At 59.6% G+C, this 20,291-nt stretch overlaps 1 protein-coding gene across 1 annotated transcript; it reads right to left on the reverse strand.

Annotated features, from left to right (window-relative positions):
* Positions 1-3,163: 3,163 nt before the first annotated feature.
* Positions 3,164-19,483, reverse strand: NUCB1 (nucleobindin 1). Its single transcript, XM_048832485.2, has 13 exons — positions 19,465-19,483; positions 17,501-17,627; positions 13,714-13,821; positions 13,044-13,176; positions 12,618-12,721; positions 11,993-12,178; positions 11,394-11,484; positions 10,723-10,781; positions 10,101-10,193; positions 5,562-5,651; positions 5,209-5,379; positions 4,637-4,748; positions 3,164-4,461 (listed from the first exon to the last, which is right to left on the reverse strand). Exons 2-13 carry the CDS (start codon positions 17,609-17,611, stop codon positions 4,364-4,366), a joined length of 1,356 nt encoding a protein of 451 aa, XP_048688442.1. The 5' UTR covers positions 17,612-17,627; positions 19,465-19,483; the 3' UTR covers positions 3,164-4,363.
* Between the last annotated feature and the right edge of the window lie 808 nt (positions 19,484-20,291).

Genomic DNA, 20,291 nt, shown 5'->3' on the forward strand with positions numbered 1-20,291 from the left:
TTGACCCACAGCTCCCCAGTAGCCCAGCCCTGGCCCCCCCCCAGCTCAGCCAGTGAGGGGGGCTCCCCTCCCTTGCTTGAAAACATCTCGTAATTTCCATGTAACCCTGGGCTCTCCTGGAAGGGGGTGACGTCAGTGGGTGAGTCATTGTGGGGGGAGGGCGGAAAGGCAGCCAGAGACCGGCTGCTTCTAGGGAGGTTGGTGCAGAAGGGAGGGGGTGGGGGCTAGTGGTTAGAGCAGGGTGGGGGCTGGGAGCCAGGACTCCTGGGTTCTCTCCCCAGCTTGGGGAGGTGTCTAGTGGTTATGGGCCTTTCCCCTCTTGGGGGGCCATTCCCCCACATCCTTAGTGTCTGGGTTCTCCTCTCACCCTCTCTCTCTCTCCCCCCCACCCCCAGGTTCAATTCTCCCCCGTTGTCACTGTACACCCCCTGCTGGTCTGGCCCTTTGCCAGCCGGGCTGCCCGCCAGGGGCCCTGGGAGGAGCTGGCCCGGGATTGGAGCCGTTTTCGCAGGCGCATCGAGCAGCTGGGGGCCATCCTGGAGCCCTGCCTGGACCCGGGACACCGGGCCCGAGCCTGGAGGAAGATGCACGGGGCAGGACAGGAGATGGCCATCCCCCTCCATGAGGGAAAGGAGAACCCAGGGCAGGAGTTGTGGGACATGTCTCTCCAGCTCTGCTCTGAAAGGACGGAGGACCCAGGCATCCGGGAGAGTCATGCTGGGAAGCACACACCCCTCCCCTCCGATTATAGGGGAGTGGAGGACCCAGGCATCCGGGATGGAAGACTCGGCTAGGCCACAGACTCTGTCTCCACTGGGATGGCTGCCCTGGTGCCCCCCTCCCCTCAGTGGTGATTGGATTAACCCTTCTGGCTCTTGAGCCAGGCTCCCATCTGCTGCTCTGGGAGCAGGTCTAGTGGCTGGGAGCCAGGACTCCTGGGTGTTCTCCCTGGCTCTGGGAGGGGAGTGAGGACTAGTGGCTAGAGCAGGGGGGAGTGGTAGCCAGGCCTCCTGGGTTTCTTTGGGGATGACACCTGTTTACCTACCTCAATCTCTGACCTGCGTCTGCTCAGATCTGTTGTTTGTTTATTACCATGTTAAATTATTTTCCGGCTGGCCATCCTGCCTCAGAGGGGACTAAATATTTATTTTTATAGCAGGATGGGGGGGACGAATTTCTCAAGAAGCCGTGGCCTCTTCCTTGCATTTATGAATCTCCTTGGTATTGTATTCACCTGCCACCCTGACTCTGGGCTGCTTTTTAACTGCTCCAAGTCTGTTAATAAAGGTTTAACACACGGCCAGTTGCTCTGTGTGGTGGTGTTCAAACCAACCCCCTGGCGTCTGACCGGGGAGAATTTCCTGGACATCTCAGGCCAGAATGAGCCATTTGATCCAGGCTGTTCTCTAGAACGCAGTCTTGTGTGGTGCAGATAAACATTGGAATAAGCACAAAGGGTTAATAAACCTTCCAGCTCCCCCCTTCAGAGCGGGGGAGATATTTTATAATTAGTCCAAGGCCTCATTTGATCAGCCTCTTAAACTTAAATTAGGTTCTAGAAACCAGGATGCCTTGATCCCTTCCCTTGCTGTGGGAGGGGTGTGGGGGTCAGAGCTGGGGCTGGGGCTCCTGGGTTCTCTTCCCCAGCTGCCAGGAGGAGTGGGGGGGGGGTCTACTGCCTAGAGCAGAGGGGTGTCAGGACTCCTGGGTTCTATCCCTGACCACCTCCCTCAGAGGGTCCTAGACCCTGCCTCAGTTTCCCCATTTGTACAAGGACAGAAGGCTCCTTCCTGCTGTGAAGACTGGACCCTCTGGGGAGCAGCAGCTGGCCCTTGCTCTCAACTGTCTTAGTGGGGTGGGGGAGCAGTGCTGGATTTCTGTGACCTGACCGAGGGGGAGGATCTGGCTGTTGATGAGTTTAGCATTCTCGTGATGCACAGAGACCAGCTGCAGCCCCAGGTGACTCATGGGCACGGGGTAGGAGTTTAAAGCTTTTCCCAAGGTCAGCCTGAGTCACTTATTACACATGCCTGAGCCTGTGGCTCCCTGCCCACCGATGACACGTGGATCAGTGGGGCCAACCTCCTCCAGCACCTAGATGGGAGTTGAGCCCAAATCCAGCCCAGCTGTTTGTCCAAACAAGCCTTAAACCCCTCCCAGGCTCCCCCCCCCACCTGCTCAGAAATTCAGGTCTGCTGCTGACCTCCCCTTAGAGCCAGAAAGTTTTTCCCTGAACTCCAACTGAAATTGCCCTTGCGGCCAATTCAGCTCCCACCTCCCCCTGGACCTGCAGGCCCCAGAACAGTTGTAAAGCCCCCTTTCAGAACCCTGGAGCAGAACCCTCCGTCTCCACAGAAGGGGGGCAAAAAACCCAGCCCCTTCAAACTTTTTCATGCTGAAATGTAAGCGAAGGAGATGGGAAGTGTCTGATCACAGGGAGCAAAAGTATTTTCTGAGGTGATTTAAGCAAGATTGGTTTTATTCCTTTAGGGGGGAAAATTGCATCTAAATTCCATTTATAAACATAATATATTCATTGATAACATAAGAACACTCAGACCAAAGGTCCATCTAGCCCCATATCCTGTCTGCCAGTAGTGGCCCATGCCAGGTGCCCCAGAGGGAATGGGCTATAGGGGATGGATCACTTGAGGATTCCCTGTTCTGTTCATTCCCTCTGGGGCACCTGGCATGGGCTGGCAAACAGAGACTAGGGACACCATCCCTGTCCAGCCTGGCTAATAGCCATTGATGGACCTTTCTGTTTTGAACCCTGTTATAGTCTTGGCCTTCACAACATCCTGTGGCAAGGAGTTCCACAGGTTGACTGTGTGTTGTGTGGGGGGAAAAAAATATTTTTTTTCATAGCATGGAAGAATCTCTCAGGATTTGCAAGGGGCAGCAGGATAACAAGGCAGGAACAAGTGGGAGTTTGGGGCCAGATTTAAAAAAAATAGTCCCACACAAATTCCACCCCTTCACTTCGCTCAGTAAACCAATTAAAAAACTCACACACCCCCACCCCAGAAATGGCCTTTTCCCCCCACTTTCTCAGCTTCTTCGACATCCTTTGGAGCCCAGGACCGAGGATTCCAGTCTGTCAGACCCCGCACCGGCTAAAATCGTCCCCCTGCGCCACCCACGAGCCCAAAAATGAGACTAGTTTATGTCTTAAATTATCCCTTTATGCGGGGAAAACAGTAAGGCAGAAAGACACAAATGACCGCTCCCTGTGCTACAGAGCAGAGACTGCAGATCTGGGGGACAGCAGAGCACCCCTAGAGCTGCTATGAGTCGGGGGGGCGGAGTTGGGGAGAAACCAGGGGGCTGATCAGTTTCATTCCACAGCAGTTGAGGAGCGCTGCTACGGTGTCATGGGGTCTATCCCCCAGCAGATCACCCGCAAACTTCTGCCAGGTCTAGGTCCTGTCCCTCCCACCCCCAGTCTCTCCCAAAATGCCCATGATTAGAACAATCTGTTGCCAAGTCCCATAATTTCTAACATGGGTCTGCTCCCACCCTGCCCCTGGGCCGGTTGGGTCTGGGCCAGCTCAGGGGAAGCTACGCCCCCACCCCAGGAAGCTCCACCCCCACTTTTAACAAACCTGTTTCTATTGGTGTTAATACTGCATCTAGAATTTGATAGGGGGTGGGGGGAAGTCGTCAAGTGAACCCCACTCAGCTCGTCAAGGCGGCCAGGGACTGAAGGATTTTAAGGGGGGTTGTGGGGGGGTGTCTATCCCCCTGCGCTATAAACCCAGGGGCTCAGGACAATGCGGGGGGGGAAGGGGTTTCGTCTATTTCATCGCCGCGACCAGCACAGGGGGGGAGGGGGGTTTAGTAAAGGGGGCAATGAGGGGGAGGCCCACAAGCAGTGTGGAAACACGTGGGAGCTGAGAGAATTTGGGGGGCTCCCTGTCACCTCCAATCAAGACACATACACACCCCCTCTTTGCCAAACCCCAAGTGCTTCCCCATTCAAATGCCCCTCTCCCCCAGCTAGGAACATGGGGAGATGGGTTCTGTGGGTGGAGGCAGCAGCCAGGACCCACCCCCTAAAAGCAGGAGGCTTTTTTGGGGGGGAGGGAGGAGAAGCTGGGAAACGCCCCTACTGCAGTGCAGCACTATGGGGCAGGAAGGCAGCCCCCAGCTCCAACTGAGGCCCCTGATCCAAAAAACAGACAAGACTCAATGTCACCCCCCAGTGGCCAAAAAAGGGACTGCAGACAACACAGCCTCTGGCCTGGATGCTATACTAGGACCCCAGCCCTGTGCCAGTGGGGAAGGAAGAGGGGTAGGGCCCAGGAGAGGGAGGGGCAGGGCCAATATGAGGCCCCCGCCCTTCTCCAGCTCACACAGGGTTTCACTGGATCTGGACTTCGGGCTGTGGTGGCGGCTCCTGGTTCTGGGGAGGTTCCACGTGGTTCTGTTCAGGGGCTGGGGCTGCAGGTGCGGCCGGCTCTGGAACGGAGACAGGAGAAGGGGGGTTGGCACCAAGCAATTAGACCCTCACTTCCCCTCCCAGAGCGGAGAACCCAGGAGTCCTGGCTCCCAGCTCCCCCTGCTGTAACCACTAGACTCCACTCCCCTCCCCGAGCTGGGGAGAGAACCCAGGAGTCCTGAGCCTCCGTCTTACCTGCCGGGGCGGCGTGCGGGGCCTGGGCCTGGAATTTCAGCTCCTCCCCGGGGTCGGGAGCTGCCGGTGCCTCCCCCTGCTGGGATTTCCTCTGTTCCATGTGCAGCACGGCCTGGGAGGGGGGAGGAAAGGGTTAAGCCTGGGCCTGCTCCCACACTGGCCCCTGCTGATGGCAGAGACGGGGTCGCCTTTACCCCGCCCCCCCCCCCGGGAATTGCTGGTTTCTGCCCCCTCCTGCCCCAAATACCCGCCCCCGGGGACAGATACATGGGGGGAGGGGAGAGAGAGAGTGCGCGCTCTGCTAATGGGGCAAGATACCCCCCGCCCCCCCCCCCGGTGACAGCTGGGGGAGGAAAGAGGGGGCCAGCTGATTCCCCCCACCCCATAATTCCCCACTCCCTGGGGGGCAGACACGTGGAAGGGGGGGCAGCCCCCGCCCCCTGCAGTGTCACTTCCCCAGGGGAGGGGGGGGAATCCCCAACTTAGGCAGGAGAGGGGGGCCCAAAGCCGCTCTCCCTCCCGCACCCCTTGGTGGATGGAGCAAGGCGGGGGAGACCCCGCAGCGCCCCCACCTGCTGATACTCCTTCTTCTGGGCGTCCAGCCGGACCTGCTGCTCCTGCAGATCCTGATGCTGGCGCCGCAGATGCTCCGCCCGCCGGCCAAGCTCCACCTCCTGGGCCGCTAGCTCCGCCTCGAACCGCTGCAGCTCCGCCTCCGAGTACACCTGGGTCTCGTCCACCGTCTGGGGGGCCGGGGGTGGAGGGAGGTGAGAGCCGGGATCGACCCCGCCCCTCCCCGCACTCGGCCCCCCACCGCTGCATTAGACAACACAGACTCCCCCCCCCTACAAGAGAGCCCAACAACCCCAGAAGATACAGATCCCCAAATCTTTACTTCCCAGCTGCACCCCACCCTGACACCCACCTCCCAGCCTCCGGCCTCGTTAAACTCCTTCTTCTCAGTGGATTTCAGGAATTCCTCCAGCGTCACCAGCCGGTCCTGGTTCAAGTCCACCTGGGGGGAGGGGGGGGAGAAAGAGAGAGATAAAGGGGTGAGATGGGGGTCTGGGCCCCCCCAGAACTCCCCACCCCTCGCTCTGCCTCCCCATCCACCCCCCTTGTCTCCCATCCTGGGCCCCCAACATGGTAATTTTCTGTCTAACTCTGTGCCCATCCCCCTGGCATTGTGACTGCGTGTTGGTGAGGGGGTGGGTGGTTGATTTTTCTCCCTGCCACATGGGAGACCAGAGCAGGTACTGGAGCCGGGGGCTGGATCGGGGAACCCCCAAAAAACGGGAACCCCCCCGGGCGAGGCTGTGGATCACCCTGGACGCGAGCGTTACAGGGAGTACGGACAACATGGATCACTCGCTGGAAAACGAGACGGTGGCTTCTGAGCCGCGCTGATCCGACAGCTTGATCGAGAAACATCCCAGAGACGGGCAACGTGCTGGGTACCCAGAGATGGATCTTTCTGGACTTCCCAGGATGCCGAGCTGCACCGAAAATGGACACGTACGACCCAACGAAGACGCTGCAATCCACTGATCTGCCGGCACCAGGGACTCCGGACAGGCATCCGAGGCCAGGAACCAGCGCTACGCACGTGAACTGCAGCAAACGGAGGGTGAAACGAACTAACTGATCCTCGCGTTGGGGTCACTTCAGATGCTGTTTCCGACAATCCAGGGACGGCGCAATAGATTTCAATTGTAGGAGGACAGAAATGGACGATCGACGCGTATTTGGGAGGGACGAGCGTGAGGGATATAAATAAAGGGCGGCTGGATCGCGAGGCCAACACCTTAAGACCTGAGCTTTGCCCGACTAGGCTGGAGAACGCTTGTCTGGGCGACCCAATGCCAGCGACGTCACCAGATGACAGAGAGAGACGTGCCAGCGGGCGAGGAGACGGCCAGGAAGCGTACTGACCCACAACCGTAGCGTCACCGAACTTTCTGTCCTGCCGCACACGGAGACGTGAACAAGGACTTAAGAGGCACAGAGCAACTACCTAGGGGGGGAAATGGGGCACCCCGCTATTTGTGGGGTGCAGGAGGCCAGATGAGGGAAAAGGGGGTGGACACCGTCATGCATACACATATGGTGTGGTCAGAATTACAAGAGAAAAGAGGGTCCCTCACTGGGAAGGCCCGCGGGGAAACTCCCGGTTGGAATAGTCCCCAGTAGCGACGGAGATCTGGTGCCAGATCCATCGGCCCCGTGTCTCTCTTTGTTATAACTGGCGCGTGGGTCTTTGTCGGATTTCGTTGACAGCTTTTGCCATTTGGGTCCTTGACCTTCAGGCGGAAGAGACAGAATCGGAAAAGCAGCTAAGAATTTCGGGCTATTGCAGAACCAGGCCTGGGACAACAGCAAACGGTCGATGCACAAGACGGGACGCAGCCGCCCTCCCGCTTTACTGTTCAGAAACTGACTCGGAGACCGAACGGCGTCCAGGCAAGACCTCGAACATACAGCGGGGAAGACGAAATGCCCACCGCGGAGGTGCCGGGGCCCGCAGGATTGACACGCTTAGAAACCATGGTCAAGAGCACCTCACTGCTTCCTCTTCCTTCTTCTTTTCCCTTTATGCTGCTTTTCCTGGCTCTGCTCCGAGGCCCTCCTGTGGGGCCGAGCGCCTCACCCTGTCTTGGAAAGGAAGCGGAGAAACCTCATTTCCGCCGCTTGCACCTGCGATCTCGTCCCTTTCGGTCATTCCTCAAAGCTCACGCCCCGAGGATGGAGACCTAGAGCAACCTACAAACCGGGAGCTTCATCCGGGAACTCGGTTCCTGCTTCACCACCACAGATCGGTGCATCACCGCCGCCCCAATCCGCCGGTCGATGCCCTGCTCACCATCACTCCTGAACACGACCCCAAGATACTCGAACTCGGCCACTAAGGGCAGCTGCTCCCCCTGACTTGGGGACAGCCGTCCACTTTCATCCAGGAGAGGTGATACCAGTCAGCTCTGTGTTTTTGGGGAACCAGGGCACAGTATCTAGCCTGTCTGACTCACGAAAGACACCCCCACCACGAGTCTCTTCTTGAACCAAAACCGATCAGAGAAAAGGCTCGCAGAGAGCAGTGAAGGGCACACCTAGACCCCTCCTGACAAGATTAAGACATCTCCATTAGCATACAGAATGGAAAACAGAGAACTGCCCTGAACTCTGGGACCAGAAAAGCAGGGACGCACTGCATCATGGGGGACCTCTGCTCTAAATGTTAATGAGCCCACGCCTGCACACACCCAGCTCGGCCGTTATCAGACCAATTCTAGTAATAAATCCTCGACTGAGATCCAAAATACTGAAGCAGCCTAGTTGCATTGTGAGCTTCCTGGAAGAAACCACCACCCAGAGCCAAGAGTGATCAGCTCCTATTGTCTAGCCTAAAGAAAACCCTTGAGTCAGCAGTTTACCCAGAAACAGATCTAGTGTTCTCCCTTGAACATTGTATTTTCTCTACAAAACCCCCTACCTACGCCCAAGTAAGGGTTCTGATGTATAGACCCAAAATCAGTTCCACTAGGACTCCATCGTCTCCTGACTGAGCGTGCTGGGGGCTCTATCTGTCTCCTGCCCTCAGGACCCGCATCTACCCCCATCACCTGCGAACCCCAAACAGTTCAAGCTTCAGGGAGGGTGAGATCCCCCCTGATTTCCTTTCTACCTCACCTTCACAAATGTATGTTATGTTGGTTTAGCTCTCCTTGAGTAGTTAGTCAATAAATAACTTTTATGGGGTTTTTTTTGTTTCTTTTGTTTTTTTCTCTCCTGCTGAGAATAGCTCATCTTAATTAATTAGTCTCTTACAGTTTGTATGGCAACTTCCACCTTCTCTGTATGTGTATATGTATCTTCTTACTATACGTTCCATTCTACACATCTGATGAAGTGGGCTGTAGCTCACGAAAGCTTATGCTCTAATAAATCTGTTAGTCTTTAAGGTGCCACAAGTCCTCCGGTTCTTTTTATGGTTAAGCTGGTTACTTCTCTCTCTCTCTCTCTCTCTCTGAACTTTACTCTTCTGTGTTCTCAGCTTCCCCCATTTACTCCGCAACGACGCTTCTTTTACCTAAGCTAAAGATCCCTGTCGTGCCCACAAAGACTGTGGGGTTTGCTCCTCAAGTGGGTTCCTGCTCCTACAATTGTGACTTGGAAGTGGGATAGGGACGTGTTAAACCCGTGGCACGTGGGGGGGGCGGGGGGCAGCTGAAAGTGCTGCTTAACCCCACCCACAGAGTACAGGGACATACAAGGGGATCAGCTTGGGAGGTGCTGATTGACCCGGTCCGCTCAGACTTGCTGCGTGTGGGGTGTGGTGTGGGTGTGTTCATCTAGTCCCAGGGCTGGAGGAACCCAGCTCTGGGGAACCGAGGTCCTGCAGGGTAGCTCCACGGGGAGGGGGCTGGCAGAAGGAAGGACACACTAATGACACAAGCAGCATGTTAATATCATTACAGGACCCCCCCCATCCCCCCAGAAGAGTAACCCTACTAAACGAGCACACCCCAAAGCGATGGACACATCTGGTAACAGAGGGCCACCGTCTCCAATTTGGAGGTGCTGATTCTCCAAAGTGGCTGAACGGGCCCGTCTCCCCCTTCGCTGTGTTGGTTTTGCCATTTAAGCTTGCAATCCGGGTCCGGATGCCCCCCAGGGAGAGCAGCGCGGGGATCTGAACCCCTAAGGCTGCAGGCCATGTAGACGCCTACGTCTAAGATTTCCAACGGGGTCTGCACCCTGCAGCCAAACGGTTTTAGGGGTCCGCACAGGAAAGAAAGCGGCCAAAAGCCCCTGTATCAACTAAAGCTTCCGGTTTCTTTTTGCCAAAGAGAATTGCCTCCTTCGGGGGTGGCGAAGCGGAGGGGAGAACCCCGGGTGGGTACAGGAGTGAAGAACGTGGGGTGACAGATTTTGGGGGGGGCCTGGAAGGGGTAGCTAAGCTGGGGGAAGGCAGGGCGGAACATCAAGTTCTGAGGCTTGGGGGATCCCCCAAGTGGCCCAGCTAAGGTGACGAGGCAGAGCCCCCGGGGCGGCTCGTTGTTTGGGGGCCCCTCACAATGCCTTTTCCTGCTGCCCTGCCGCTGGTTCCCCTCGTGAGACGCCATGGGGCAGAGAGGATTCAAACTGCCCCCCCCACTTCCTGAGAAGGGGGGACTGACGGACAACGGGCCGGCGAGACAGAGCCCTGGGCTCCCCCAGCCCCGGCTCCAGCCAACCCTGTCTGCGGGGGGGGGAGGGGGGGGGGCGGGGGCCTGTAGGGCTCTGCCAGGAGCCTGGCTCGGTAGGCCCCGCTGTGGGGGACGCGCCCAGTGGCTGGCCCCAGGAGGGAGCGTGGGGGCAAGGGACAGTCATCGAATCCGGGACCCCCTACAATAGACTGAGGCCAGGACCCCCACCCCAGGGCCCTGCGGCCCTCCCCCCCGCCACCAGGGCCGGGGGAGTCACTCACGTTCTTCATGACGTGCTCCCGCATACGCAGACGTTCCTCCTCCATCTCCAGCATGTCGTCCTCCTCGTTCCGGGGGTCGTAGACCTTCTCCAGCTGGGGGGGTGGGGGGGGAAGACACCTGATCAACCCCTGCCTGGCTCCTTCGCCCCGCCCACCCACCCCCACGGCTCAGCCCCGTCCCCGCACCGCAGCCCGCAAGAGCCCTGCCCATTCCACCCCCCCACAGCTCTGCCCCGCCTGTTCCATCCCACCCCTGCCCCCAATAGTCTGTCTCACCCAGCCTGCCCAGAGCTCAGCCCCCCCGTTCCTCAACCCCATCCCACTGCTATCCCCATAGCTTAGCTCCCCCCCCTCCCCGCAAAAAAAAAAAAAAAAAACATACAGACCCACAGAAGATCTGCCCTTCAGGACCTTCCTGTCCTTTGCCGCCAGCCACCCATCCCAGCTCCCTTCCCCTCCCACAAACACCCCCCCCCGTTTGCCGCCCCCTGCTGTCCGACTACCCCGCCCCCAGCACACCCGCTCCCTTGGGGTCCAGGAGGAAGGATAACAGGGAGCCCTGGATTCCAGGCCCCGCCTGCCCAGAGGCCTTCACCCCCCCAAACCCCCCGAGGGAGCTCACCTCCTTGGTGAAAAGCGCTTCCAATTCTTGCTCGTCGAGAACCCCATCGCTGTTCGTGTCTGCAACAGACCAGGGGGGGGGTGAGCGCAGCTGGGGCAGGGGAATCTCCCCTCTAGGGGGCGCCGGCTCCCATCCGGCCCCAGCGCAGGGACTCGATGGCTCAGGGGGGCAGGGAAATGGGGCCCGGGGCCTTTCCCCTCTAGGAGGCGCCAGCCCCACCTCGCTCTCCCCCAGTGACTCCCGACAGGTGACAAGTTTCCTAGTTCCCCAGGAGCCAGACGTCTCTGCAGGGGGGCCAAGGGCTGAATACGCCGGGGCGGGGCTTGGGGGGGTTGTCAATTTCTCTCCACCCACTATGGGGTGGGACGGCCGGCTCTGTGTGAAAATGCTGGGGGAAGAGGTGGCTTGGGAGCCCTCCCTCCTACAGCCCCCTTCCCCCTCCCCCGATTCCACTCCAAGGGGTCTAGTGTGTTACCAAACCTGACCCCCTCTGCCAGCCCCTAAATCCCTTGAACGGAGGACAGGATGTGCCCGACTCCCTTGGGGGTGACCTCCCCAGCAGGGGGTGCTGCCCCCTGCATGGAGCGGGGAGCTGGGCAGAGGACTCTGGGTTTCCTGTGGCGGGGCTGGGTGGTATTGCGGGGGGTGGGGGCAGGAGATAGACCCCTCACCGTGCAGTTTGAAGAAGGTCTTGGGATTGAACTCGCTGGGGTCCAGCCCGTCTGTCTCCTCCCAGACTTCCTTGAGCTGATCTCGGCTGCCCTGTAGGGGGCAGTCAAGGGGAGGAGGGGATAAAACTCAGGTCTCCTGGTTCCCAGCCCCCCACCTGCCAATCATCATTCAGGCTCTGCCCCCTCTTGACTTCCCCCTGCAATTACTCCATATTTTCCCAGAGCTGGGGGAAAGAGGGGGCTAATTTCCCCGAGCCCATGACCAGAGACCACCTCCGCCCTCTGCAGCGGGGAGTTCCGCAGATGAATTCAGCGTAAGCCTGGCCCTTGGCTCCGTGGCACCCTCTAGTGGCTCGTGTCCCTGTAGCTGGACAGAGGCAGGTGACCCCCCTCACCTCCCATCCCCCACAGCGGTGGGCTCTCTGGGGTAACCCCCCACGCAGGGAGTTCTGCACAGATTAATGCTGACTGTGACCCCTGCAGCAACAGGTCCTGCAGGCAAATGCATTCCCCCCACATACCTATACATCCTGCAGCAAGGAGTTCCCCAGGTAACTCCCATGTCCTGCTCTGCCCCCTGTCCAGCTGGGGGTCCTTACCGGCACGTTGATTTTGGGGTGTTCCTTGTGCTTCTGGCGCAGCTCCTGGAACCGGGCCTCCTCCGCCCGCCGCTTCTCCTCGTCCAGGGACTTGAGGTACTCACGTCGCTCGTGCTCCTTCAGCATCTCGTATCGTTTGAATTCCTCGTGATGGGCCGCATCATAGTTCTCCAGGTCCTTGGTGGCCTGCAAGAGAGGCGGCTGTCAGCATGGAACCCAGGAGTTCTGGATCCCAGGAGTCCCCCCACGCCCCCCGCTCTCACCACTAGACCCCACTCCCCTCCCAGAGCCAGGGAGGGGACCCAGGAGTCCTGGCTCCCAGCCCCCCATGCTCTGACCCAATCACATCCTGTTCTCTCCACCCTTGCTTGGGGGCAGACTCACCTGCCCCCACCCTCTACACCCCACCCGAGGCTGGGCGAGTCCAGTGGATCCAAGGGGACCCCCACGAGGGCGTTAAAGGGTTAACAGGAGGGGATTTCCCCGTGCGGGGACGGGTTCCCATCACTGTATGTGGGAAGAGGATGGCATGAACCACACCACCAACCCCCCAGCTGCCCCGTCCCCAGCCTGTCCCATCCCCCCCGAAGAATTGGTTCCTTCCCACCTCTCCCCCAGCACTCACCGCCTGGATGAGCAGCTCCAGGTCGCGGGCCTCGAAGGTGTGCTGGTTCTGGGGGTCCAGGTGCTCGAACTGCTTCAGCAGCCCCAGGTGATCGATCTGCACATCTGGGGGAGACATAGGGCAGGGAATGGGGCCCGGGGCCTGTCCCCTCTAGGGGGCACCAGCTCCCACCCCACCCCAGGGCAGGGACTGGCTGGCTCAGGGGGGCAGGGAATGGGGCCCGGGGCCTTTCCCCTCTGGGGGGTTTTGGCCCCCATCCTCCCTTGCTTAGGTGGGGAAACTGAGGCAGGGAGGGAAAGGTAAAAGTTCACCAGGTACCACTGACACAGCTGGGAAAAGTACCCAAGTTCTCCCAGCCCTCCCCTGCCCCACTAAAACCCTCTCCCCTCCCGGGGAAGGAACCCAGGCATCCGAGCTCCCACTCACTCTGCTCCATGGTTGCGTCCATCTTGGCCTTGAGCAGCATGCGGAGCCGGGAGACCTCCTGGCGCTTCAGCTCGTCCAGCTTCGTGCGGACGTGATGGCTCACGAAGTCCAGCTCCTTGCTCAGCTTCCCACTCTGCCACGGAGAGAGGGGAGGAGCCGCTGTAAAGACACGCCCCCTTCCCCATGCCCCGCCCTCCCAGCCAACCCACCCTGGGGCCGGAAAAGACAGGCCCCCTTCCCCGTCCTCCCAGCCAGCCCACCCTGGGGCCGGAAAAGACACGCCCCCTTCCCTGTGCCCCGCCCCCCAGCCAGCCCACCCTGGAGCCGGAAAAGACACACCCCCTTCCCTGTGCCCCGCCCCCCAGCCAGCCCACCCTGGAGCCGGAAAAGACACGCCCCCTTCCCTGTGCGCCACCCTGCAGCAGGAAAAGACGCGCCCCCTTTCCCATGCCCCGCCCCCCAGCCAGCCCACCCTGGGGCCGGAAAAGACACACCCCCTTCCCTGTGCCCCACCCTGGAGCCGGAAAAGACACGCCCCCTTCCCTGTGCCCCACCCTGGAGCAGGAAAAGACACGCCCCCTTTCCCATGCCCCGCCCCCCAGCCAGCCCACCCCGGGGCTGGATAGGGCACCCCCCAGAGGGGAAAGGCCCCGCATCCCATCTCTCTCACCTTGATGTCTTCGGCGTTGGCCGCCTGCAGCTTCTCCCGGAAGTGGCTGTCCGTCTCCAGCACGTTGATCACCTCCTGCAGGTAGCGGTGATAATATAGCCCCGTGTCCTGCCGAGGAACAGCGAGAGGTCAGGCAACAGGCCCCCCTGCCCCGGATCTGCCCCCCATCTCCCCAGGACACACTGAATCTGCCAGGGACGTACAGCAACCACACAACACGGTTGCCCGTCCTGCTTCAGCTGACGCCTTACTTGCACCATGAGGGGCTCGTAGCTGGGAGCCCGGACTCCTGGGTTCTCTCCCTGGCTCTGTAAGGGGAGTGGGATCTAGTGGTTAGAGCGGGGAGGGGGGCTAGGCCTCAGTTTCCCCTTCTGTACGTGATCCTCCCTTTGCCTAGTCAAGCTGTGGGGGGCGCTCGGCGCTACCATAATCCTCCCAAGAGGAGAGCCTTCATAGAATATCAGGGTTGGAAGGGACCTCAGGAGGTCATCTAGTCCAACCCCCTGCTCAAAGCAGGACCAATCCCCAATTAAATCATCCCAGCCAGGGCTTTGTCAAGCCTGACCTTAAAAACTTCTAAGGAAGGAGATTCCACCACCTCCCTAGGTAACGCATTCCCGTGTTTCACCACCCTCCTAGTGAAAAAGTTTTTCCTAATATCCAACCTAAACCTCCCCCACTGCAACTTGAGACCATTACTCCTTGTCCTGTCACGATCCGCCTTCCCAGAACCCACCAGCCAAAACGTGACCATGCCCACAGCAGCCCTCCGGTGACGGAGCCTGACCCGGGCCCGAGCGGAGCCAGGGGCTGCCCTGACGCCGCTTGTGAATAAACACACCGGAGCTACCCGAGCCCCCTGGCTTCACTGGAGCTGGGCCCACGTCCCCCCAGGCCAACGCTGTGTGTGATCTACAAGCAACATGTTAGCTCCTGTCCTGGGCTCGGTGGCGGGCGGGGGTGGGGGGGGTCAGGGACAGGACTTGCGAGCTCCAGCGACCCCGAGAGCCGGGGTCTGGTTCAGCGTCCGGTAGCGCTGGCCCAGCCGACCAGGGCAAAAGCCCTGGATCAGACAAAACGCAGTCCAGTGCTGAGGAACACCCTACTCCAGCCCTGTATTCAAACCACATTGGCAGGCCCACAGGGGGTGCTGCCCACCTGCGCCAGCCGGGAATTTTCCGTCATCTTTTTCAGTAGGCCACAGTCTGCCTCAGTTTCCCTCCGTACACTGCAATGCTTGCCAGCAGGTGCAAAAGGGTTAATGCTGGTCCTGGAATACCGCGAGGGTGGGGGAAGGGGAGTCTGGGGTCTCATCTCAGGACCCCCAAACTGGGTGGGAGACGCCATTAAATTTTTATTTATTAATGGATCGTGTGTCCTCTCCCTCTGGCCGCATTGATTCAGCCCAGAGAGAGACTTCTTCTCATTGCTGAGAGGCAGGTGTTGTCCGTAATTAATAAGCTAACGAGAGATGCTTCTAGCTTATCAGGAATTCCTGTAATCACTGTCTTCTGCCTTAAAGGCTTGATCATAGATCTTGTTTGTAACTGATGAAACTGAAACTGAAATTAATCATAAGAACATAAGAGCTGCCAAACTGGGTCAGACCAAAGGCCTATCTAGCCCAGTATCCTGTCTGCCGACAGTGGACAGTGCCAGGTGCCCCAGAGGGGATGAACAGAACAGGTTATCATCAAGTGATCCATCCCCTGTCGCCCATTCCCAGCATCTGGCAAACAGAGGCCAGGGACACCATCCCTGTCCATCCTGGCTAATAGCCATCGATGGGCCTTTCCTCCACGAACTTATCTAGTTCTTTTTTTAACCCTATTATAGTCTTGGCCTTCACAATTTCCTGTGGCGAGGAGTTCCACAGGTTGACTGTGCATTGTGTGAAAAAATACTTCCTTTTGTTTGTTTTAAACCTGCTGTCTGTTCACTTCATGGGGTGACCCCTCGTTCTTGTGTTATGAGTAAACACGTCCTTATTTACTTTCTCCCCACCAGTCATGATTTTATAGACCTCGATCATATCCCCCCTTAGGAGTCTCTTTTCCAAGCTGAAAAGTCCCAGTCTTATTCATTTCCCCTCATACGGCAGCCGTTCCAGACCCCGATCATTTTTGTTGCCCTTCTCTGAGCCTTTTCCAATTCCAATCTATCTTTTTAGAGAGGGGGCGACCACATCTGCACGCAGTGTTCCAGATGTGGGCGTACCACAGATTTATACAGAGGCAACATGATATTTTCTGTCTGGTTATCTACCCCTTTCTTAATGATTCCCTTAATGATCAGATCGGTAATTGACAAGACGAGCAGGGAACATTCAGGCGTGTTCGGTAAAGAGGCGCGGTGGCAGGATCCCACTTTGGATCGTAAGCGGCGATTTCCCCGGACATACGGAAAACACCGGCGCCGTCGAGGCAAATCGAAACGCCCAGAAAGGTAGAGAGAGAGAGAAAACACTGCTGGGAAGCCTAGTACGGTTTGATTGAAGGCTATTTCTGTGGCCTGGTTTGCCACGCGATGTTGACCGTGCGCGTCTTGACGCCTCAAAAGCTTTCCACTTTCCGAATTCTGAGCCCCTGTGAAAACCGACGTTGAGAAAAGCTGAAAATAGGCGTAAAGATAAACCCAGATTTTCGCTGCTGAAACGATCCATAAAAATCAAACCGGCCAAGCCGAGGCGTAATCCACGTAACAGTGCACCGATGTTTTCATTCACGTCTAAGCCGCTAAAAGCCAACTACGGCAACAGCTGATCTCAGCAGCAACCAGATGTCCTTGGCTTATTGATTAGGTCAGTTGATCATTTTCAAACAAAGCTGCGAGCCAAAGCAACTTCCAAGGGGTTTCTTCCTCCCCAGCCAGCGTCCCCGGCGTGAATTTGGAGGAGTGCGTCAGAGCCGAGCTGAATTCGGGGGCCGCCGCGAGTCACGTGCATTTCCTCTGTGCGCCGGCCGGATGAAGAATTTATTTATTGTCTGACTTCAATCCTATTGCAGCCGAGTTAGTGGTCTTGTTAAATTCAAACACGCAGCCCCGTAAGTGGGGGGCCCTCAGCTTTCCAGCTGTAACACCCGTAACAGGAAACCCTTCGATTTGTCTTCCCAGCACCCACAAGCTAGAATTTTCCCTTCGCCCTCACCTGGGGGAGGGTGTGTGTGTGTGTGTTGGGAATCTGTTGTTTTTGGCCAAACCGTTATTAGCCGGGGTTCCTAGCACCCGCCCAGTCTCCGGTTATTCCCCAAGAGAATCAGGGCCAAACCATGGGAGACTGCATCGGAAACCAGCGCTCCATCAAAGGAAGGGGTGGGAACCCGGGACTGGGTGGCGCTGGGAGGGGGAGATCTGCCCCACACATTTAGGTCTCGTCGTGACCCCCTGTGACGAAGGGGGGGGGGGTGTCACACTGAAGGGGGTTCATCCCAGGGACCGTATGGGGCCAAGAGTGGGCACGACCCGTGAGTCTGTGACACCCCCTAGCAGCTAAACTCCAATGCCCGAGAGGTTTTATAGAAAGAAGGCCGGGCTCGGGGAGAGGGAAGGCTCGGGCGGTGACCCATGCCTCAGTTCCCCCCCGTCTACAACATGGAAGAATAGCACTGCCCTAGCTCACAGGAGCGGAGTGAGTGTGAAAGATCCTGCGGGGCTCAGACACGAGGCCAGACGGGTACCCCAGACACATGGAAGCAACTCAGCCTTGGCGATAAGCCAGCGGAACTCCCTGCTACAAGATGATGGAGCGACAACCAGTCCGAAAAGGGGCCGAGACCCGGCCTCTTACCGGTGGTTCTGGGGGCGTCTCTTCCGCCTTCTTCTCTGCCTTGGGCCGGTCGATGGGCACAGACGCTGCAACGGCAAGCAGGGCAGTGGCCAAAAGCCAGGACAGCTGCATGGTTTCTGGAGTTCGCCTGCAGAGAACGGGGGAGGGGAAAGGCGGGTGGTTAGCAGGGGAGGGTCAGCTGGGGTGGGGGTCGGCTGTATGTGGGGTGGGGAATGAGCAGGGGATGGAAGGGGGTGTTACTGGGGTGGGGGGGGGATGCTGGAGCCCAGGGAATGAGTCAGGGGGTCTCAAGGGTGGGGAAACTCCCTGAAGCAGGGGGCCTCTGTGGGGTTCAACCCATTCTAAGATGTTAGGGGGCAGAGAGTACATGGGATCCCTGTGCTGAGAAGGGGGGGGTCTCATTCTTGGGGGGATCCTTATATGGAATTCACTCCCAACTGCTGTGATGTTGGGGGGCAGGGAGTCCCAGTCCTGGGTGGTGGACAGAACAGGGTGTTACGGGGTGGGGGGGCCCAGGAGGAGGCTGGGAAGGGTCTCTCCGTGAGCAGGGGGCACCTGGAATATGTGGGGCTCACCCGCATCTGCTGTCTTATTGGGGGCAGAGAGAGAAGGGGGGTCTCTGTGCTGGGAGAGGATGAAGCTGGGGGGGGCACGTCAGAGGATCCTTCTCCAAAAGGGGTGGCTGCCTGGGGAAGTGGGGTCCCTGTGTGGGCTCACCCCCAACTCGGTCTCATGAGGGGAAACCCTAAATGGGGAACCCAGGGGTTGTGCTGGGGTCTGAGGGGGGTCCCTGGGGTAAAGGGGAGGAAAAGACCCCCAAGACCAGGCAGGGGAGGAGCTAGGGGCAGGCTGGAAGGCAGGAGCATGGGGGATCCCCTGGGATGGGAGAGATTGAGGGGGAGATCCCCAGTGGGCACTGGGGGATGGGGAAAATCTCAAGGGGGGCTGGGGGATCCCAAGGAGGGCTGAAGGGGGGAGGTGAGCGGGGGGCAGATCTCAGGGGTGAGGCAGGGGGATCCCCATGGAGGACCCCAGGGGAAAACTGAGAGGGGGAAGCTGGGGGACAGACCCAGGGGGTGGCTGGAGAGAATCCTCCTGGAGAGGGGGGAGTAGAGGAGATGGGGGAGGGGAGGTGCTGGGGGGGAATTCCCCATGGAGTGAGGGAGGGGGAAGACCTCAGGGAGGAGGGGCAGGTGTTGCAGGTGGGCAGAGGGATTCCCATGGGGGATGGGGGGGAAGGAGAAGAGTGGAGGAGGAGGGGCTGGGGAGCAGATTCCAGAGGGATTCCCAGGGGGCAGAAGGCGAATCCAGGGGCTCCCAAGAGTGCAGGGAATGGGGGCTCCCTGGGGGTGGGGGCAGATCCTGGTGGTGGGGGGAGGGGAATTCCCGGGGCGGGGGAGGGCAGATCCCAGAGATGGGGGGGAGGGGAATTCCCGGGGCAGGGGCAGAGCCCGGCGGGGGAGGGAGAGGGGAATTCCCGGGGCAGGGGCAGAGCCCGGAAGGGGGGGATCCCGGGGCAGGGGAGGGGGGGCAGATCCTGGCGGTAGGGGGAGGGGAATTCCCGGGGGGGGGCAGATGCCGGCGGCGGGGGAGAGGGGAATTCCCGGGGAGTATCCCTGGGGCGGGGGGGTGGGGCAGAGCCCGGAGGGGCAGAGCCGGGGAGGGGAGGGGGATTCTCAGGGGGGATCCCCAGGGCGGGGGGGGGTGAAGTCGGGAGAGGGGATCCCGGGGGTGGGGCAGAGCCCGGCGGTGGGGGGAGGAGGGGGATCCCCGCGGGTGCAGAGGCCGGAAGGGGAGATCTCCGGGGCGGGGGGGGGGAATTCCCTGGGGGGGTAGAGCCCGGGGGGGGGAATCCCTGGCGCGGGGGAGTGGCAGAGCCCGGGGGCGAGCACAGCTGGGGGGGGTGGGAAATGCCCGGGGGGGGATCCCTGGGTGGGGGTGGGGGGGGTCTCGCCCGGACTCACGCTACGGCCCCGCTCCAGCCTCCGGCTCCGCTCGACAAAAGAGAGCAGCGGAAACGACGCTTCCTGCGGCCCGGATGCCCCGCCCCCTCGTTTGCATACTGAGCCCCGCCCTTCCGCGTATGCCCCACCCCCTCCGCGGCAAACCACGCCCCCTTCCCCCTCTTGCTCCCCGTTGTTTTCTCCCGGGCAGGCCACGCCCCCTGGGTGATACTTGCCCGCCTAGCCACGCCCACTTGTCGAGATTTGCATGCACAGCCACGCCCTCTGCCCGCACCTGGCTACTACACCCCGGGAAAGGGGCAAGAGAGAGTAAAGAGGCAACGGGGGTCAGAAGGGGGCGACTAGGGCAGAGGGGACAGGCCACGCCCCCCCCAAGCCAGCCCATCCCCCGCCCTGGGGCTGGGTGGGAGCCGGCGCCCCCTAGAGGGGAAAGGCCCTGTGCCCCATTCCCTGCCCCCCCGCCCCCCCACCAGCCAGTCCCTGCAGAGGAAACCCAAGAGTCCTGGAAGAAATTCCCCTTCATCCCTGGTTGCCCAGCGCTGCCACGGTGACCACTGTCCAATCAGAAGGCAGCAAAGTATTTGCTCCCCCCCCCGTGAGGTGATGGGGGGGTGTCTGTGCAGTGGGGGGGGAGTTTGCTGTGAGGTCCCCCTTGGAGCGAGGGGCAGGAGGGGGAAGATCTGACCCCAAGCAGCATGGGGTGATTTCCCCCTGCCCCCTCCCCGGAGGGGAAGGGGCCTGGGACCAGCTCAGCTTGGGGGGCGAGGGGTGGGTGTGTAAAGGGGTATGGGGGGCAGGAAGTGGGTTCACACAACCACCATCCCCCC

Source organism: Caretta caretta, chromosome 23 (genome assembly GCF_965140235.1).
Source record: "Caretta caretta isolate rCarCar2 chromosome 23, rCarCar1.hap1, whole genome shotgun sequence".
In the NCBI taxonomy this organism is placed as follows: domain Eukaryota; kingdom Metazoa; phylum Chordata; order Testudines; family Cheloniidae; genus Caretta; species Caretta caretta.